This window comes from Mauremys mutica, chromosome 7, assembly GCF_020497125.1.
Source record: "Mauremys mutica isolate MM-2020 ecotype Southern chromosome 7, ASM2049712v1, whole genome shotgun sequence".
Lineage (NCBI taxonomy): Eukaryota > Metazoa > Chordata > Testudines > Geoemydidae > Mauremys > Mauremys mutica.
In genome coordinates, this window is record NC_059078.1 from 22,605,315 (window position 1) to 22,622,863 (window position 17,549).

General features: G+C 43.1%; 1 protein-coding gene across 1 annotated transcript; it reads left to right on the plus strand.

Annotated features, from left to right (window-relative positions):
- Positions 1-285: 285 nt before the first annotated feature.
- SEC61A1 (SEC61 translocon subunit alpha 1) lies at positions 286-17,308 on the plus strand. The gene is made up of 12 exons (XM_045024485.1): positions 286-480; positions 3,143-3,210; positions 3,947-4,012; positions 4,114-4,192; positions 5,186-5,317; positions 6,381-6,490; positions 6,764-6,917; positions 9,287-9,447; positions 10,277-10,474; positions 11,099-11,290; positions 13,020-13,096; positions 15,394-17,308. Exons 1-12 carry the CDS (start codon positions 474-476, stop codon positions 15,578-15,580), a joined length of 1,431 nt encoding a protein of 476 aa, XP_044880420.1. The 5' UTR covers positions 286-473; the 3' UTR covers positions 15,581-17,308.
- The last annotated feature ends 241 nt before the right edge of the window (positions 17,309-17,549 follow it).

Below are 17,549 nucleotides of genomic sequence, written 5' to 3' on the forward strand. Positions count from 1 at the left end.
TAAGAAAACTAATATGCCTAGACCCTCATCTTTAAGATGGCGGCTAAACAAGCGGAGACTACAAGTCCCAGCAAGCCATGGGCCACCTTGCGAGATCGCCTAAACCCCAGGAGGCGCATGGAATTCTGGGAATTATAGTCCCCTGGGTCGAACAGGTACAAGGGACTAGTCTGCGAAGCGCCTCTTGCCGTAGTGCATGCTGGGTGTTGTGGTATCTGGTGGGCGCAGTGCATGATGGGAATGATGGAGCCTATGGCCAGGGCGGGACTGGGCGGCGATGGCTGCCGGGAAATTGTAGTTCTTGGGGGTGCCGGAAGTCTGCAGCGCCTGCGCGGAGGAGCTCGGCCGGCGACCCCGTGCGTGGCAGGAAGCGGAAGGGGGCCGGTAGGGCTCGAGCACTGACGTGTCTCTCGGAGTGAGCAGGCGTCTGCGCCCGGCCTCGGCTCCCTCTTTGGACACCAAAAGCGGCCGCGATGGGGAGTGAGTGTCGGCGCGCTCCGGGGGCCCGGGAGCTGGGGGCGGTGGAGGGGCTCCCGGGGCGGGCTCGGGGCGGGGAACCTGCTGCGTGGTCAGTGCAGCGTCCGGGATCCTCTGAATGATCCCCGAGCTGTGCCCCGGGTTGGCAGCGCCCCGCCGCCCTCCCCCCCCTCTCTTCCAGCTGTGCCCCGGGTTGGCAGCGCCTTTCCCCCCCCCTCTCTTCCAGCTGTGCCCCGGGTTGGCAGCGCCCTTCCCCCCCCCTCCCGTCCAGCTGTGCCCCGGGTTGGCAGCGCCCTTCCCCCCCACCCCCGTCCAGCTGTGCCCCGGGTTGGCAGCGCCCTTCCCCCCCACCCCCGTCCAGCTGTGCCCCGGGTTGGCAGCGCCCTTCCCCCCCACCCCCGTCCAGCTGTGCCCCGGGTTGGCAGCGCCCTTCCCCCCTCTCCCCTCCAGCTGTGCCCCGGGTTGGCAGCGCCCTTCCCCCCTCCCCCCTCCAGCTGTGCCCCGGGTTGGCAGCGCCCTTCCCCCCCTCCCCTCCAGCTGTGCCCCGGGTTGGCAGCGACCCGCCGCCCTTCTCCCTCCCCCCCCCCCCAGCTGTGCCCCGGGTTGGCAGTGTACTCTTTGTGCAGGGGCCGGGAGGTACTATTGCTTCCTGAAATGTGCTGCCATCCCAGGGTCTGTCCAGGAGCCTTTTCTTCCCCACTAGCTTGTGTTTGGCTCTAGGCCAGGGGTAGGCAGCCTATGGCACGGGTGCCGAAGGCGGCATGTGAACTGATTTTTAGTGGCACTCACACTGCCTGGGTCCTGGCCACCAGTCGGCTCTGCATTTTAACTTAATTTTAAATGAAGCTTCTTAAACATTTTAAAAACCTTATTTACTTTGCATACAACAATAGTTTAGTTATATATTATAGACTTATAGAAAGAGACCTTCTAAAAACATTAAAATGTATCACTGGCATGCGAAACCTTAAATTAGAGTGAATAAATGAAGACTCGTCACCCCACTTCTGAAAGGTTGCCGACCTCTGCTCTAGGCCCTATGGGGGGTATTGGAGCGGTTACATTTCTGAGAGCCATGTTGGGCTCATAATGCTGTTTTTGACACATTATAGGTCTTATTCTTTTATCAAACTGTTAAAACAAGATTAGCTTCTTGTAATATGAATGTGCACGCTGAGCGGTTGAACAGTTTTCATCGTTTCCTTTCCTGTCTCTGCTGCCTTGTAAGTTTGCTTGTATTAGGATCAGGGTTAGCTTTCTCATGTTGGCATCCATTCTACCCTTTCTTAGGCTTTTCTTATTAGCTGGGCATTCTAATTTTGGTCACATCAGGAAAGAAATTTTCAGCAGCATACAAAGTAGCAAATACAAATTTTCTATTGGTAGGAAGGCTCTGTATGATGCCAGGAGGTCAGGCTAGATGACTTGACAGGTACTCTTGACTTCACTTGCCTGTGGATCATGTAAAGGTCAGTAGGGGTGCCAGGGCATCTGTTGCAGCACCATAGTAAAATGAAACTGCAAGCTGAGTGGGTCATGGTCAGTAGCCCTAAGCTAAAAATCAGTCATTCTTTCTGAATAACAGAAACCCAAAGCAATGAAAGAGATTCATGTCTCTAGTTAATAGAATCTTCAAGGTAGTCTGTTTGAGGAGGAGGAACTGGTTAGGTTCTGGAAAAAAAATTGGTTTCATTGTTGTAAAAGTAAAAGGTAGATGTGGTATTTGCAGAAAGTGAAAAACCACAATCCAAGAAATTTCTGTTGGAAATTAATAGCTTAATATTTAGTAAACTGTTTTTGGTCTAGACTTAAACAGGGTACATTTAGTATGAATTTCATATTTCCACAGAGCTACTGAAAGTGACGGAGTTTCAGTGCTCTTGTGCTGTCTTTCATTAAATGGATATAAAGGAAGTAAATCCTACCACATAATTTCTGCAATCTGAGATTCGACTGTTGTCCTGAGAGAGTCAGCCTACCTCCCTCTGAATTTCCTTGGACCTAATGTTCCTGTCTTGGAAAAACAGTTTATTTCATAACTGTTAAATCTGAAAGAAGAGTTCATAGTTCAGGCCTGTATTATAGATACCTCCCCTTTCCTTAAATCTTAAGGCTCAGGTAACTTTCAGACCTCGCTTGCTTTCTAAGGGTAAACCTCCTCATGCTCCTGAGCAGTTTCACACTAATCTTGTGGGATTGTTTGAGTAACTGTTTAACCAGTGCCTGTGAGGGGTTCAATCATTCATCCCCAAAGTAGTTTCAACCTTCCACATAAATTCAGTTATTCACATTATGCCTCAAATAACCACCATCAAATAGAAGTTGGAAGGATGCAGAAGAGTATATCTCTAGAAAACAAAATAAGTTGGTGAAACTAACATTCTCTTCCTCATCATTCTCAAGTAAGTTACAAACTACCCAAATCAGCCATGTATAATAAGTTTGCCATTTGTTATCACATTCATTCAAAGGTGCAACTGCCTTGTTAGCGCAGTTAGCCAGATGTACCTAAGACAGATAAGAGTGAGGTGACCACCTAGTCCCTAGCCCTTGCACATTTAGAAATTTCCTTTTTTTAAGATGTCAGTAACTAATCATCAGGATTGCCATAAGTTCCGTATCTGTATGTTCACTTTACGATCTAACGTTTTATTTTGTTTTACAGTTAAATTTCTTGAAGTAATCAAGCCCTTCTGTGTTATCTTGCCTGAAATTCAAAAGCCAGAAAGGAAGGTATGTTATTGAGATGTCCTTCAAGACTCTATTTGTAAGAGAGAAGATTTCTAAGCCTAAGGTGTGGTCTACGCTCAGTTTTTGGACCAGTGTAACTGTCAGCAGTGCAGTTACTTTTAACTGAAATAGTTACACCATTACAGTCCTTGTGTGAACAGTTATACCCAATATAAGTCATCTTTATACTAGCACGAGTGCATCCACGGTAGGTGTTGTACTGCTGTAATTATACCAGGATAGTTGAAGCAGTACAACTTGTGCGTTGGCAAGGTCTGAGGTATATGATGATATATATCTAAGAGAGAATTAATTTCAGAGTAGCTAAAAATGGTATCTTAAAATTAAAAATACTCTTTCCTTTTTCCCCCATCTCCCTTAAAAACAGCTGATTTGAACAAATAATCTTAGATTGGCATTTTTGCTGAGAGCTTTTTTTTTTTTGGTAGGCCATTAAACTAAGAATCCATTTCAGTGGATCAGTAGTGGGATTACCTTATACTGCTTGCATAAGATTGTTTTCTTGGATGAAAGTTTCAGTAAAGGTTTACCATCTTTCCTTCTAGACTTCATCTAGTGTAGATGGGATGAAAAGGGATTTAGTAATTTGCTTCTGTCTAGTGTTTTACCATAAGTATGCAGTTACATTATAGAGTTTAGCTAACTTGCTTAATAGACCAGCTGTTGTGACCAGTGACAACCCATTCAGTTTAACTCCTGTCTTTCTCTTTTTCTTCAGATTCAATTTAAGGAAAAAGTGCTATGGACAGCTATCACACTTTTCATCTTCTTAGTATGCTGCCAGGTATGTTTGTAATATTCTTTCATTTTCCTTTCAAATAAAAAGGAGAACAAAGTCAGTGCTTTAATTTAACCCCACTTCACTTTCATTGCTTGGAAATTCAGATTCCCCTGTTTGGTATCATGTCATCAGACTCAGCAGATCCTTTCTACTGGATGAGAGTGATTCTGGCTTCAAATAGAGGTAAGATCCTGCTTCAGGTAGCTCAGTTGCAAGCGCGGGGTTTTATACTTCCAGTGGCCGTGTAACTTGATTTGTTCAAACATTTGGGATTTTAGTCTTAGTTTATAGATTTTTGTTTTCTAATGAAGTAAACATCTGGATTGGAGCAATAAACACTGCATAATGGAAAATAAATGATAAATATGGGGATGGAATTGGCACAAATGCATTCAAATTTTATATGGATAGACACATTATCAGTTGCATATATCCAAGTGAAGGGCAAATAGCTTTTGCAGAGAAAGTGGAAACAAGACAGCTCATAAATACCCATATATAATAGACATTACAAAACTCCTGCAATACATTCCATGTATTCTGATGCACATTCCCAGCTATAAGATCTCTTTCTACTTTTTTTCTTACTGACACCTTTGGTCAGTCACACAGAGTAGAACCTATGCTGCCTGCTCAGTTGTCCAGTTGCTCATTGAAGCTTTTTTGTGCTAATATAAATCAGATACAGTATCAATCACTTCAGTGCACCATTTGATACTAGTTCAGGTGTGTGTGTATATGTATCAGGTGATATCGATTTGATTATAGCATAATGGGAAGTGCAGAGATTTGCATGTCACTGAGAAACGTTGTTGCACAGCGACTGATTATACCAAAAAATATTTGAACGTTATCCTTCAAAGGAAGAGTGAAGCTTTACCATTTCTACACCATCTTATATCTGACCTAGGTATGCCAGAAAGCAGTAACTTTAATGCAGGGCAAGTGATACTAAGGAATGATTCATTGTCTAGCAAATTAATTTTCATCAAACTTCAGTTACCTTCTAAAGCTTTTCTTTTTAAACTGACTCAGAGAAGGAGATGCCATGTGTCTCTTATTGTTCTATCTGCACCATGAGGAGGTGGGAGGAATGAAAAGTCAAACTTTGCACTTTGTGGGGGTCTGGAAATGGTGAACTGCAACAACTGTCATTCTGCTTTCTGCATCTGACAGGAACATTGATGGAGCTGGGTATTTCACCCATTGTCACTTCTGGGCTCATCATGCAGCTCTTGGCTGGTGCCAAGATAATTGAGGTTGGGGACACTCCAAAAGACAGAGCTCTCTTCAATGGGGCGCAGAAATGTAAGTAGCAGCTGATATCCTAGAATATCAGGGTTGGAAGGGACCTCAGGAGGTCATCTAGTCCAATCCCCTGCTCAAAGCAGGACCAATCCCCAGACAGATTTTTTGCCCCAGATCCCTAAATGCCCCCCTCAAGGATTGAACTCACAACCCTGGGTTTTAGCAGGCCAATGCTCAAACTACTGAGCTATCCCTCCCCCATATCAAGGAGGCTCATCTAGAATGAGGCCTGACATTAACAATGGAAGTTGTGAACTTGATCCTCTGAAAAATCTTGGAATCTCACATGTAGGCCTCCCCAGATGTTAGTTTTCTTGAGTCTGAATTTGTCAGTATTTCAGTGCTCTGATTTATTGGCTGCTGTTTCTTGGCCTATGTGAAATTATCTGGTGAGTTTCAGTTGAGTTCTTACTGGTTGTGTCACATGATGGTGTCCCTGCTGCAGTCTCAGCAGAGAGGCCAAATATTAAATGGACCATGGCGACCCAAATACCGCCTAGACCTCTAAATGTGATCAAGGCAATTTTGATGTGGGAGGAGGGTGAGGCAATTCTGTGCTGCAGATGTCCCTCTTGTGTGAACCATCTTGAGACTCAAGTCCTTTTAAAGTTGGCTCTTTTCAGTAGTAAATGTTGCTATGCTCTCTATGCAAGATACAGATTTCAGTTAATTTTAGTCAGATCTTCTCTACAACTTGTTTCTTTACAAGGAACAGTTAAGTTTCAAAATCTGTTTACTGAAGAAAAATTCACCTAAACTGCTTACATATCAGCTTAATGCTTTACTTTGTATTTAAAAAAAAATATTTCCTGCAAACAAAAGTGTTTAACACTGAGAATGTTGCTTCATCTGTTTTAGATAAGTTTTCTCTCTCATTGCTGCTGTGCAGTGTTTCTGTTGATCTTAGAGTTTCCAGTGACTGATTTCAGGGTTCAAACTTCATTTTGACATTGCATTTAGATGTCTATTTCATTAGTTATTGTGTACTCCTCCTCCCTGCTACCCTTTTCACTGATCTGCAAATGTCATATAAACAGACAGTATTTTTTGTCTTCTTTTACAGTGTTTGGCATGATTATTACAATTGGTCAGTCTATCGTCTATGTAATGACGGGAATGTACGGAGACCCATCTGAGATGGGTGCTGGTATCTGTTTGCTTATCACAATTCAGGTAACTTTTATACCACACCCTCTACATCACTCCTCAAAACCATACTTCCCTTTTATCCTAAAGGAGTCTAGAGGGTCCAGTTATTCAGCCTCATGGAGTGATAAGAAAGGAGTGAGGAGAATTGAAAGCACACGTGTCTGCCAACCAAAGAGGATATCTGATATTCTCCTTGTCATCCTTAATGGAACAAAACATTTGTATCAAGTTAGCATTATTACAAAAAATAACAGGGGATGATGCCTCCAGTAAATAATGCTATTTCTTTTCTTGCAGCTTTTTGTAGCTGGACTGATAGTTCTACTATTGGATGAGCTTCTACAGAAAGGATATGGTCTTGGTTCTGGCATCTCCCTCTTCATTGCTACCAACATCTGTGAGACTATTGTATGGAAGGCATTCAGCCCCACCACTGTGAACACAGGCCGAGGTAACTCATACTCTGTGTTCTTTGGTTGCGTTAGGATTTAAGTATTCTGTAATATGAAAGATGACTAGATTATCTGAGTAGCTTCATGTGCACTCTTCCACATTCTAAAGCTCCACACATACATAGCAATTTCTACAGTAACCTTCCAGAGCACAGAGAATTTCAGCAACAGAAAAGTTGTATTTCTATGCATAAAAGAAAAAATTAAGAAAATTAAGTTAAATAGTAAATAAATAGTGCTCCTGACCCCTCAGCCCATGTAATTTTTATCAAGTGGAATCCTAATTAATTATAATAGAGATGTTTGTATGCAAGGTGCAAATGCATGTTTAATGCAAATACTGTGAGAGAAGACTCCAGAGGTTTAAGATGAGTTGTATTTAGGCAGCATATTACCTTGCTTGAGGGAGGGAGTGCCTCCTGCCACTCAGCAGCCACCCCTATTTTTGATTTGAGTGACACTTTTTCCAAAGACTAATCAAATCATCCTCAGTTGCAAGGATAGGGAATGAGATTCCGTAGGGGACACGAAGAACTGCAAGGAGAGAGGAGATGGAAGTATTGGGTGCTTACAGGAAGGCAACGAATTCCAGTTGTGCAAATAAGTTTTAACTCTATAATATAGGATGATCACGTGTTCAGTCCACAGCGTTCTCCGTTTACTTTGCATTGTCCGTTGTAAGTCTGCAGAATACATCCACCAGACCTTTAGTGTTTCCTTAAAGGTGTATGCTTTAATCAGAATGTGGAATGAAGAATGGCAATCTTAACAACATAAGCATGGTCATACTGGCTCAGACCAATGGTCTGGCTAGCTCAGTATCCTGTCTTCTGACATTGCCCAGTGCTGCATGCTTCAGAGGGAATGAACAGAACAGGACAGTTATTGATGATCCATCCCCTGTTGTCCAGTCTCATCTTCTAGCAGTCAGAGGCTGAAGGACACCCAGAGCATGGGGTTGTGTCCCTGACCATCTCGGCTAATAGTCATTGATTGTCCATGAATTTATCTAATTCTTTTTTGAATCCAGTTACACTTTTGGCCTTCACATCATCTCTGGCAACAAGTTCCACAGGTTGACTGCATTGTGTGAGGAAGTACTTCCTTATGTTTGTTTTTAACCTGCTGCCTGTTAATTTCATTGGGTGACCTCTGGTTCTTGTGTTATTTACCCCCTCACATAACACTTTTTTATTTACTTTCTCTATACCGTTCATGATTTTTTAGATCTCTATCATATCCCTCCTCAGTCATCTCTTTTCCAAGCTAAACAGTCCCAATCTTTTTAGTATCTCCTCATATGGAAGCTGTTCCATACCCCAATCATTTTTATTGCCATTCTGTGTACTTTTTTCCAATTCTAATATATCTTTTTTGAGATGGAGGAACCAAAACTGTATGCAGTATTCAGGGTGTGGGCATACCATGAATTTATGTGGTGGCATTATCCTAACCCTTTCTTAATGGTTCCTAATCTTCAGAATTGGTTGCTGGGAGGCTTATGAGTCTGTCATTTCAAATGTCACTTTTATTCAAAGGGCAGTGGTTTTTTCCCACAGCATTCATAGTTATGGCAGAATCCAAGTTGCTGCTTATTAAGAATCTTGGGTCCATAAATTTTGAACGCTCTTCTTTCTGTGTGATTTTTCAGCAGGACAGGAGAGTAAAAATTGCTTGCTTTGTGATAGTGAGTTCTCAAAGCACAGAACTTCAAAGTAGGAAAACAAAACAATGCATTTCTTTGAAATGTAACTTTGTCATAAAAAGTGATTACAACTCTGTTTCCCTTTTAATCCCTTGCAGCTGTGTTTTGCTGTGTCTATTGCTGATAAGTACTCTGGAAAACCTAGCTTTCTAACAAGAAATTTGTTCTCTTGTGCAGATTGCTAGAACTTTTTGGATAATTCAGTGTTTCATGATGCTCTGAATTCTGCGGATATAAAGTGCACTGTTTACATCTCTCTTGTTGCCTGTGTTTCATAGAATCCTTGTTTTTTCTTCTAGTATGTTCTTTGGCACTGTCTAAAATAGTCATATGGTGTGGAATCCATACCTGTATGGCATTAGCAGATGTACCTTACGCTATGAAGACAATTGCATTCTTCTTTATATTAACAACATGCTTCTTATCGAAGGAATTGCCTTTAGGGTGGGATTTTTCAAAAGTGCTCAGCATTGGCCTAACTGATCCTATAGAAATCAATGGTAAAGCCCTTACTGACTTTAGTGGGATCAGAGTTAGGCCAACAGCAAGAGCTTCTGATAATCCCACCCTAAATATTGTATTTCAGAAGCCTAGTAAATGTCTCAGTTCAGGTATTAAGATACCTGAGCTCATTGTCCTTCCCCTCTCCCTTTCTCATTTAAGGAATGGAGTTTGAAGGAGCCATTATTGCTCTGTTCCATCTGCTGGCTACTCGTACGGACAAAGTCAGAGCTCTCCGAGAGGCCTTCTACCGCCAGAACCTTCCTAACCTCATGAACCTGATTGCCACCATTTTTGTCTTTGCTGTTGTCATATACTTCCAGGTCAGTCAGAATCTAGAATAATGTTTAAAACTACTGCCAGTGGATATAAAAAAGCCATCTATTTCCTGGTACAAATGCAGTCTGATAAATTTTGAGTACAGATCCTGACAATACTTCCATAGAAAAGTTGATAATTGTGAAGATAAATATGAGTTCAAGAAGTTCAAAATCTTAGGCTCTTTTGTGGCTTTTTAAATGAGAACTGACATGGCTGGGTGTTTTAAAAATGGATTTTTTTCCTGCAGCTTGAAGAGTTAAACTTCACCTTTTTAGTGCATACAGAATACTCCTAATGACTAGTAGGTGTCAGCCAGGGCTTCAGTTACTTGATCTGAAAAGGCTTGAACTCCACCCTTGGCTTTCTGTGGCCCCCAAAAGGCTTGAAAACTATTGTAGGCTGAGAGAGATGATGGATGTGTACTAACAGACCTTGCCAAAAATGTCTCAACATTTTGCTGAAAATACCATGAGCCCATAAAAACCCAAGTCCATTTTGGAATTTATTGCAGCAAAATGGCCAATAAGTAGCAAATAAGGGGTCTTTTTATGTGTAGCTTTGAAATTTCCGCTTCTGGGCAGTATGCTGAGTTCTTCTTACAATTTCAGACCCACCTTTGAGTATTTTGGCATTTCATAAATTCACATATTTAAGCTATCCTGTCCAACAGTCTGAGGTCTTGCAGAAGGGTTTAAATAGAGAGCTGAGCTAGTAGAATATTTGACACTCACATGGTTCACAGCAAGATTTTTGTTGAGACGTTGTGTGGTGCCTCTGCTGTCTGCATGTTTTACTTCAGTTACAGTGGGGTTTTCACTTGACATTTTTCAGGGCTTCAGAGTGGACCTCCCCATCAAATCTGCCCGCTACCGTGGCCAGTACAACACTTACCCGATCAAGCTGTTCTATACTTCCAATATACCCATCATTCTTCAGTCTGCCTTGGTATCTAATCTGTACGTGATCTCCCAGATGTTGTCTGCTCGCTTCAGTGGCAACTTGTTGGTTAGCCTGCTGGGCACCTGGTCTGTAAGTATCCACCTGTTTTCTGTAGCCTGTTGTACACCATGCAGGGGTCCCACTAGAACGCCCAGTTTCGTGCATGATCTCTGTAAACATATTGACACTTTCCCTGGCAAAATTATGTACATTGAGACTAACAGCCCAACATGTGATGGTTTTCCCCTCATTAAAAAGCAACAAAGAGTCCCGTGGCACCTTATAGACTAACAAATGTATTGGAGCATAATCTTTCGTGGGTGAATACCCACTTCATCAGACGCATGGGAAGGTGCCACGGGACTCTGTTGCTTTTTACAGATCCAGACTAACACGGTTACCCCTCTGATACTTTCCCTTCATTATTGACTGTGGTCTTCTACATTTACCATGTGTATTTAATCTGTGGCTTGCTATTATTTTTTCCTCCCTTGCAAACCCAGTATATTTTATTTTTTTTATTTGTCCCTTGTGTTCCTATCTTTAATTTAGAAACTACTCATAATCTGAAACTTGAATTCCCTTGTGCAGCCCATGTGTACGCACAAGCTCGACCTCTTAACGAAGAGCTGATGCATTTAACCAGGGTTAGTCTAACTGCTAACAAATAGGGACACAAAACTAAACAGTACAAACCTGTTTGTTTCTTTTCAGGATACTTCATCTGGAGGCCCTGCTCGCTCTTATCCAGTCGGTGGACTTTGCTATTATCTGTCACCCCCTGAGTCCTTTGGTTCGGTGTTAGAAGACCCTGTCCATGCAGTAGTCTATATTGTGTTTATGTTGGGCTCCTGTGCTTTCTTCTCCAAGACATGGATTGAAGTTTCTGGCTCCTCTGCCAAAGATGTAAGTTAAAGAAATAGGTTTACAGGATAAAACCAGGAGAATTATTCTGCAGTAATTACTTCCTCAGCAGTAATATTGTGAAATGGTCAGTATAGCCTGGTGCCAGACTTACCTCTTAGTAATATCACCACTTATGTGGAGTGCCTTTTTGGCTGTGGATTGCAAAGCACTTAGAGCTGGGTAAGCATTTCTGTTCCCATTTTACAGAGGGGAAAACAGGGTCACAGGTAGAACCCTGATCTCCTGATTCCCATTTGGTGCCCTATTCGCTGGATCACATGGCCTCACCCAGCCCCTCCCAAAAAACCCTAGGTGGGTGATGTAGGAATAGAGATGTCTGAGATGCTTGATTATCACTTGAGTAGAAACAGAACAATATGAAAGAGAAACTTCTTCATAAGGAGCATAGTGTGTAGCCAGGGGCACTACATTTGGAGCATAGCGGTCAGATGACAGCTGCACTGGGTGAGGGTAATTATCTCATTAAAAACGTACACACAGTATTTTAATACTTCTGTGCCTGGAAAAAACAAGCTCTCCAAGAAGGCCAACGGCATGTTGGGCTGTATTAGTAGGAGCATTGCCAGCAGATCGATTATTCCCCTCTGTTTGGCACTGGTGAGGCCACACCTGGAGTACTGTGTCCAGTTTTGGTCCCCTGCCCACTACAGAAGGCATGTGGACAAATTGGAGTGTGTCCAGCGGAGGGCAAAAAAATGATTGGGGGGGCTGGGGCGCATGACTTACGAGGAGAGGCTGAGGGAACTGGGGTTATTTAGTCTGCGGAAGAGAAGAGTGAGGCGGGATTTGATAGCAGCCTTCAACTACCTGAAGAGGGGTTCAAAAGAGGATGGATCTAGGCTGTTCTCAGTGGTGGCAGATGACAGAACAAGGAGTAATGGTCTCAAGTTGCAGTGGGGGAGGTCTAGGTTGGATATTAGGAAACACTATTTCACTTGGAGGGTGGTGAAGCACTGGAATGGGTTACCTAGGGAGGTGGTGGAATCTCCTTCCTTAGAGGTTTTTAAGGCCCGGCTTGACAAAGCCCTGGCTGGGATGATTTTGTTGGTGTTGGTCCTGCTTTGAGCAGGGGGTTGAACTAGATGACCTCCTGAGGTCTCTTCTAACCCTAACTTTCTACGATCTTTATGGGGACTGATAACTAGAAGTAGTTTCAGACTCGCTTAATTAGAGGTATGTTAAAAATAGTTCAGCGCATCTGCATACCAGTAGCTGGCCTATCTAAGCTTCAGTCATTCAGATGTGTAACACTCAAGAACAAAATATTTCATTCTTAAATTGCATTGCTTGTAGCTATTGGAGATGGTAAAATGGCTGACGGTATGACAGGTTTTAATTAAGAAGAAATAGCTTTTTGCATCATGAGGAATAATTAAAGAAATGGAATACACACAATGAACATTTTCATTTGGGATGGATCTGGCTGCTTGCTGCCAAATGTGGCTGAGCTCCTACCTGGAGCTCTGTACAGATCTTGGTTGGGTTTTGCTTGTGTGTCACGCTATTAATCATGGCTTAGAATAGTGGAACAAGGCATCTTACACTTTGAACACAATAATTGGGAAAAGCTCCTCTTTGTTTTTATTCTGTTTCTTGGAAGATGCCTGACATGTAATCACAGAAATGTCATGCTTTTGATTCCAGATAGCTAGGTGGTTCTGTGAAATCAACCTAAAAAAATGAAACTAAATTTCTTGGTTCAATACAGGTTGCCAAACAACTAAAAGAGCAACAGATGGTAATGAGGGGCCACAGAGAAACCTCCATGGTCCACGAACTAAACAGGTGAGCTACAAATATGTCAGTGGCTAAATGTACCAAGTATGGAATATACTGCTGTTCATGTAATATCAGTGCTACAATAAGCATGGTCTTCGGAAGATTAGAACTTGGATGTCCTTTCAAGCTCAGTCTTAGGGTGATATGCTAGCCTACTGCATAAGGCCATGTCTCCTGCTGGAGGCTGGACCTACAAACATTGCAGTCTACTGCTACCTCACAGCTGAAGGATTTAGCTCTGGTAGTAGACCTGTGTCTCTGGTGCAAAAGGTCCTGGGTTCAGTCCTTGCTGACAGCCATGGTGTGAGCATGCAAATGTATGGTTCCTCGCACTGATGTAAAAGCTCTCACGCAAACAGGCCAGCAGTCAGCTGGCCCAGTTACCTCCAAAAGTCCTCCATTGCAGGGTGATGGGTATGGAATTACCTAACTTTGTAAGCAGTTATTCTAATTGGTCTTGAGCAGTGGCTCTCAAACTTTTGTACTGGTGACCCCTTTCACATGGCACACCTCTAAGTGTGACCCCTCCTTAAAAATTAAAAACACTTTTTATATATTTAACACCATTATAAATGCTGGAGCAAAATGGGGTTTGGGGTGGAGGTTGACAGCTCGTGGACCCTCGCGCCCCCTCCCCAGGTTGTGACCCCCGAGGGGTCACGACCCCCTGCTTGAGAACCCCAGGTCTTGAGTCTGCTGGTGGTTGTGAGGACTGCAAAAGCCTGAAAGATAAAACTTAAGAGATGTGGCTGCATACGTGCAACAATTTTCATTCATTTTTACTGCATCATTAGTAATATATTCAGCACTTTACATTTTCAAAGTGTTGCATAAACATTAATCTTTTTACAGTAAATATTATTAATCATAGTTGCAGATGTCTCGGTTACATACCTCCTATGGGTAAGAGCTACAGTGTTCTAAATGATTTTGTTTTGAATCCCAAACAAATATTTAATAAACTACTTGGTGCAGAGGTGGGGCACAAAGTGACAGTTTGAGTTCTGCGGTGCTTCCCACTGCAGTTCTTCTCTCTAATATGGAGGTGTAATATGTAGTGAGACTACAGGTCCCAGTCTGCTTTGCCCCATCCCAATCCTAGCTGTAAGCCACTTGAAATGAGATGGAGTATTTCCTGGGACCCAATTGCCATTGTGTTTGGTTGCAGTGCAGTCTATTCCATTCCATTCCCAGGCAGCTTGGCGATGTTTGTCCTCAGCTAGGCCATGCTTGGGCCCCCTTGCCTAGTATGCCGAGCCTAGTGCATGTTCCTCCTCTTGGATTGCTGGACCAGGGAGGAAGAGGGTGTTCTGTTACTGAGGGCCTTTGTTTTTATTTGTAATAGTTACCTTAAACTTCAGGGGAGCTGCTGAAAAAATATTTAAGGTGTCTAGTTGCATGAGGTCTAGCTCCCTGTTCTTACTTTTAAAGGGATTGATTTTTCCCTCATAGAAAACACTCACCTCTTCGATTCAGACTGTTCTGCCAACTAGGTATATCCTACAGCAGAGGTCCCCAAAGTGTGGGGCATGGCACCCTAGGGGGATGTGGAGGAACCCTTGGGGGGGGGGCACAGTGGGGCCTATCTCATAGCACTGGAAGGGACCCTGAAAGGTTGAGTCCAGCCCCCTGCCTTCTAGCAGGACCAAGTACTGATTTTGCCCCAGATCCCTAAGTGGCCCCCTCAAGGATTGAACTCTCAACCCTGGGTTTAGCAGGCCAATGCGCAAACCACTGACCTATCCCTCCCCCTAAACTGGTGCTCTAGGTGAAGTTTGAACTCTCAACCTCAGCATCACTCCTCTATAAGTAGTGTGTGCCAACTATTACACCACTGGAGCCCACTGGCCAGCCCCCAGCCCCTCACCGCCCCCAGCTCTGCTCTGGTCCAACCCCCAGCCACGGGCTCCTGGCCCTGTCCCCAGCCTCGGCTTGCCTCCACTCCTGGCTCCACGCCAGCTGCCAGCCTCGACTGCTGGCCATGGCTCCATTCCCAGCCCGGAGCTGAGGCTGGGGGCAAGGCCGGGAGCGGAGCCGCACCAGGCTGTGGGCCCATCACAACCCAGCTGCAACTTTGCTCCCGCCCCAAGCTTTGGCCCATGGCCCCAGCCTCGACCCCCCCCCCCCCCGTTCCCCGTGGCCACATCTCAGGCTGCAGTGGGGGCATGGACAGGGCTATGGTGTGGTGGGGCATGACCCTCAAGTTTGGGAACCACTGTCCTACAGGAATACCAATCCCTGGTGCGAAAGGTAGCTTAATGTCTGACTGACTGTACTTTTCCTTTTACCATTGTATTTTACAGGTACATTCCCACAGCTGCTGCATTTGGTGGTCTCTGCATTGGTGCTCTCTCTGTCCTGGCAGACTTCCTTGGGGCAATTGGGTCTGGAACTGGAATCTTGCTAGCTGTTACTATCATTTACCAGTACTTTGAAATTTTTGTAAAGGAACAGAGTGAAGTTGGGAGCATGGGAGCTCTTCTTTTCTAAACCCAGCTTCTCATGGACCTAGGAAAGGGGAAGGCGTATTCTTGAATCATCCAGTCAGGTGAAAAGAAATAAAACCAACTCGGGCACATCATGCTATAGGAACATGTATTTTAATAATGTTTCCAAAGTGCATTTCCTTGTGTTCACTTTTTAGCATATTGTTTGTGTTTTATAAATGTTGGAAAATGTGCAACAACACTTTTAAAGAAAATGGATTATTTTTAATTATTAGGAAAACCAACTTCCTGAATTGGATTTAGTTTGACAGTTCTTTAATTTTTCATCCCCTTGCAGGAATGATAGATCTGAAGCCTTTATAGGTGTCAATAAATAGACATGGGGGGAGGGCTATGTATTGGAAAGGATGTTTTTTCCATATATTTTGTGTTTGCAACTCCTCTGCAGTGGATTAGGTGAGAGAAATCTCTCCCTCTGATGCCGGAGTTCATTAATTATGGTTGTAAGCACAAACAATGTTTAACGTGTTCAGTTTTGTATATTTTTTTTGGAATATGGCATATTTGGTGAGGCATTTTCAGTGTATTTTTACAAAGGTGTCTCTACTTCCAAATGTCTTGTAAACTAAGCTAGGTCTTGTCAAATGCTGACTATTGGCTTGAGACTGTTGCCTAGTTTCTGTAGAAGTTAGAAATGCTTTCCCTTCCATAAGCTGAAAACTCAGGTCAGTCTAGGTTTCTCCAGGGAGAAGCAATTGTGCCGAAGAGTTGTAACCTTAAAACTTGGTAATGTGGAGAAGCCTTGTAAATGTTCTAACTACCATTGACCACAGTCATTTTTAGCTCTGGCACTGAAACTAGTTGGGAATTGCATGTCACAACTTTTTAGAGGCAAATCTTCTTTTGATTAAACCCAGACTTCTCTCATTTAAAAATGAGTAATAGTCTAGCAGCAATGAGGATATCATCATTTGACTGCCTGTTTCTAGTGAATTGTGTGAGGTTCATTACTATAGAATGCCACAACTGTAATTTACATATCTGTCCCAAAGTACCTAATTTATGGTTCTGGACAGGAGATTAGTTTGATAACTTTGTCACTGCCCATGTAGAAAGCATCCTTTTGCCATCTCTGAAGTACGCTTAAAAATATACCCTTGCTGACTTGAATAGCGTGTAGTGGAAACCCTTGCCTGGACACCTATGGCCTCCTGTTTTGTTTGGAGGGCCACTCCTATCAAAATGGAGAAGTCACCTTAAAAGGCTTAAAGGAAACTGAAAAAAAAAATCCTCAACTTCTAATTTTAATGTAGATTGGTCCTAGGCACATTAAATATTGACAGATGCAAACATTTTGTGTACAAAAGAATCCTGCAAGTGAAGTTTCTTCTTCAAGCAGTATTGGTCAACCTGGGAACCAGAATGGGAAGTGGTAGTGTTGGAGTGTTTCTCTGTACTGCACCAATATGACTGTATTTTCTACTGTTACTCTGAAAATGTAAAAGATGGTTTGTGCTTCAATGAATGACAGAATCATTTCTATCACATATTCCTGAGAAAAGTAGAGACAGGGCCAGAACTCTTCTTGTATTGGCCACCAAGCTCTACCAAATGTGTGAGAATTTTGCAGGCTCTGTATGCTATGTACCTATCAATAGAAACTTAAACGCTTAAAATGGGACAAGGACCTGAATTGGAAAAAGGGCAAAAGTGATGGAATAAAGTAGCCATGAATAAAGAAAATGTTATAAAAGTCCACTTGTTAACTTCACACAACATTTGTTCTGTTTTTTATCCAGGGTCTGTTTTGAAATAGCAGCATGTGACAACAGAGTTTTTGATACAAAATCCGAGATAGTTCAGAGGTGACTTTTGATGGGGGTGTCTTTCAGAAAGACCAGTCAAGGACCTCACTTCTGGGCACACAGTTCTGGCTGGCCTGGAACTGTATTTACGTTTTCAGTTAGAACTTTTTTCTTTGAACTGGCTGCAGTTTAGACCAACAGTTCTTG

Bases quoted from the DNA above. Each gene is read 5' to 3' on its own strand.
- SEC61A1 (XM_045024485.1), top strand. The intron at 6,918-9,286 runs GTAACTCATACT...TTCTCATTTAAG, and splicing joins CACTGTGAACACAGGCCGAG to GAATGGAGTTTGAAGGAGCC. The intron at 9,448-10,276 runs GTCAGTCAGAAT...GACATTTTTCAG, and splicing joins CTGTTGTCATATACTTCCAG to GGCTTCAGAGTGGACCTCCC.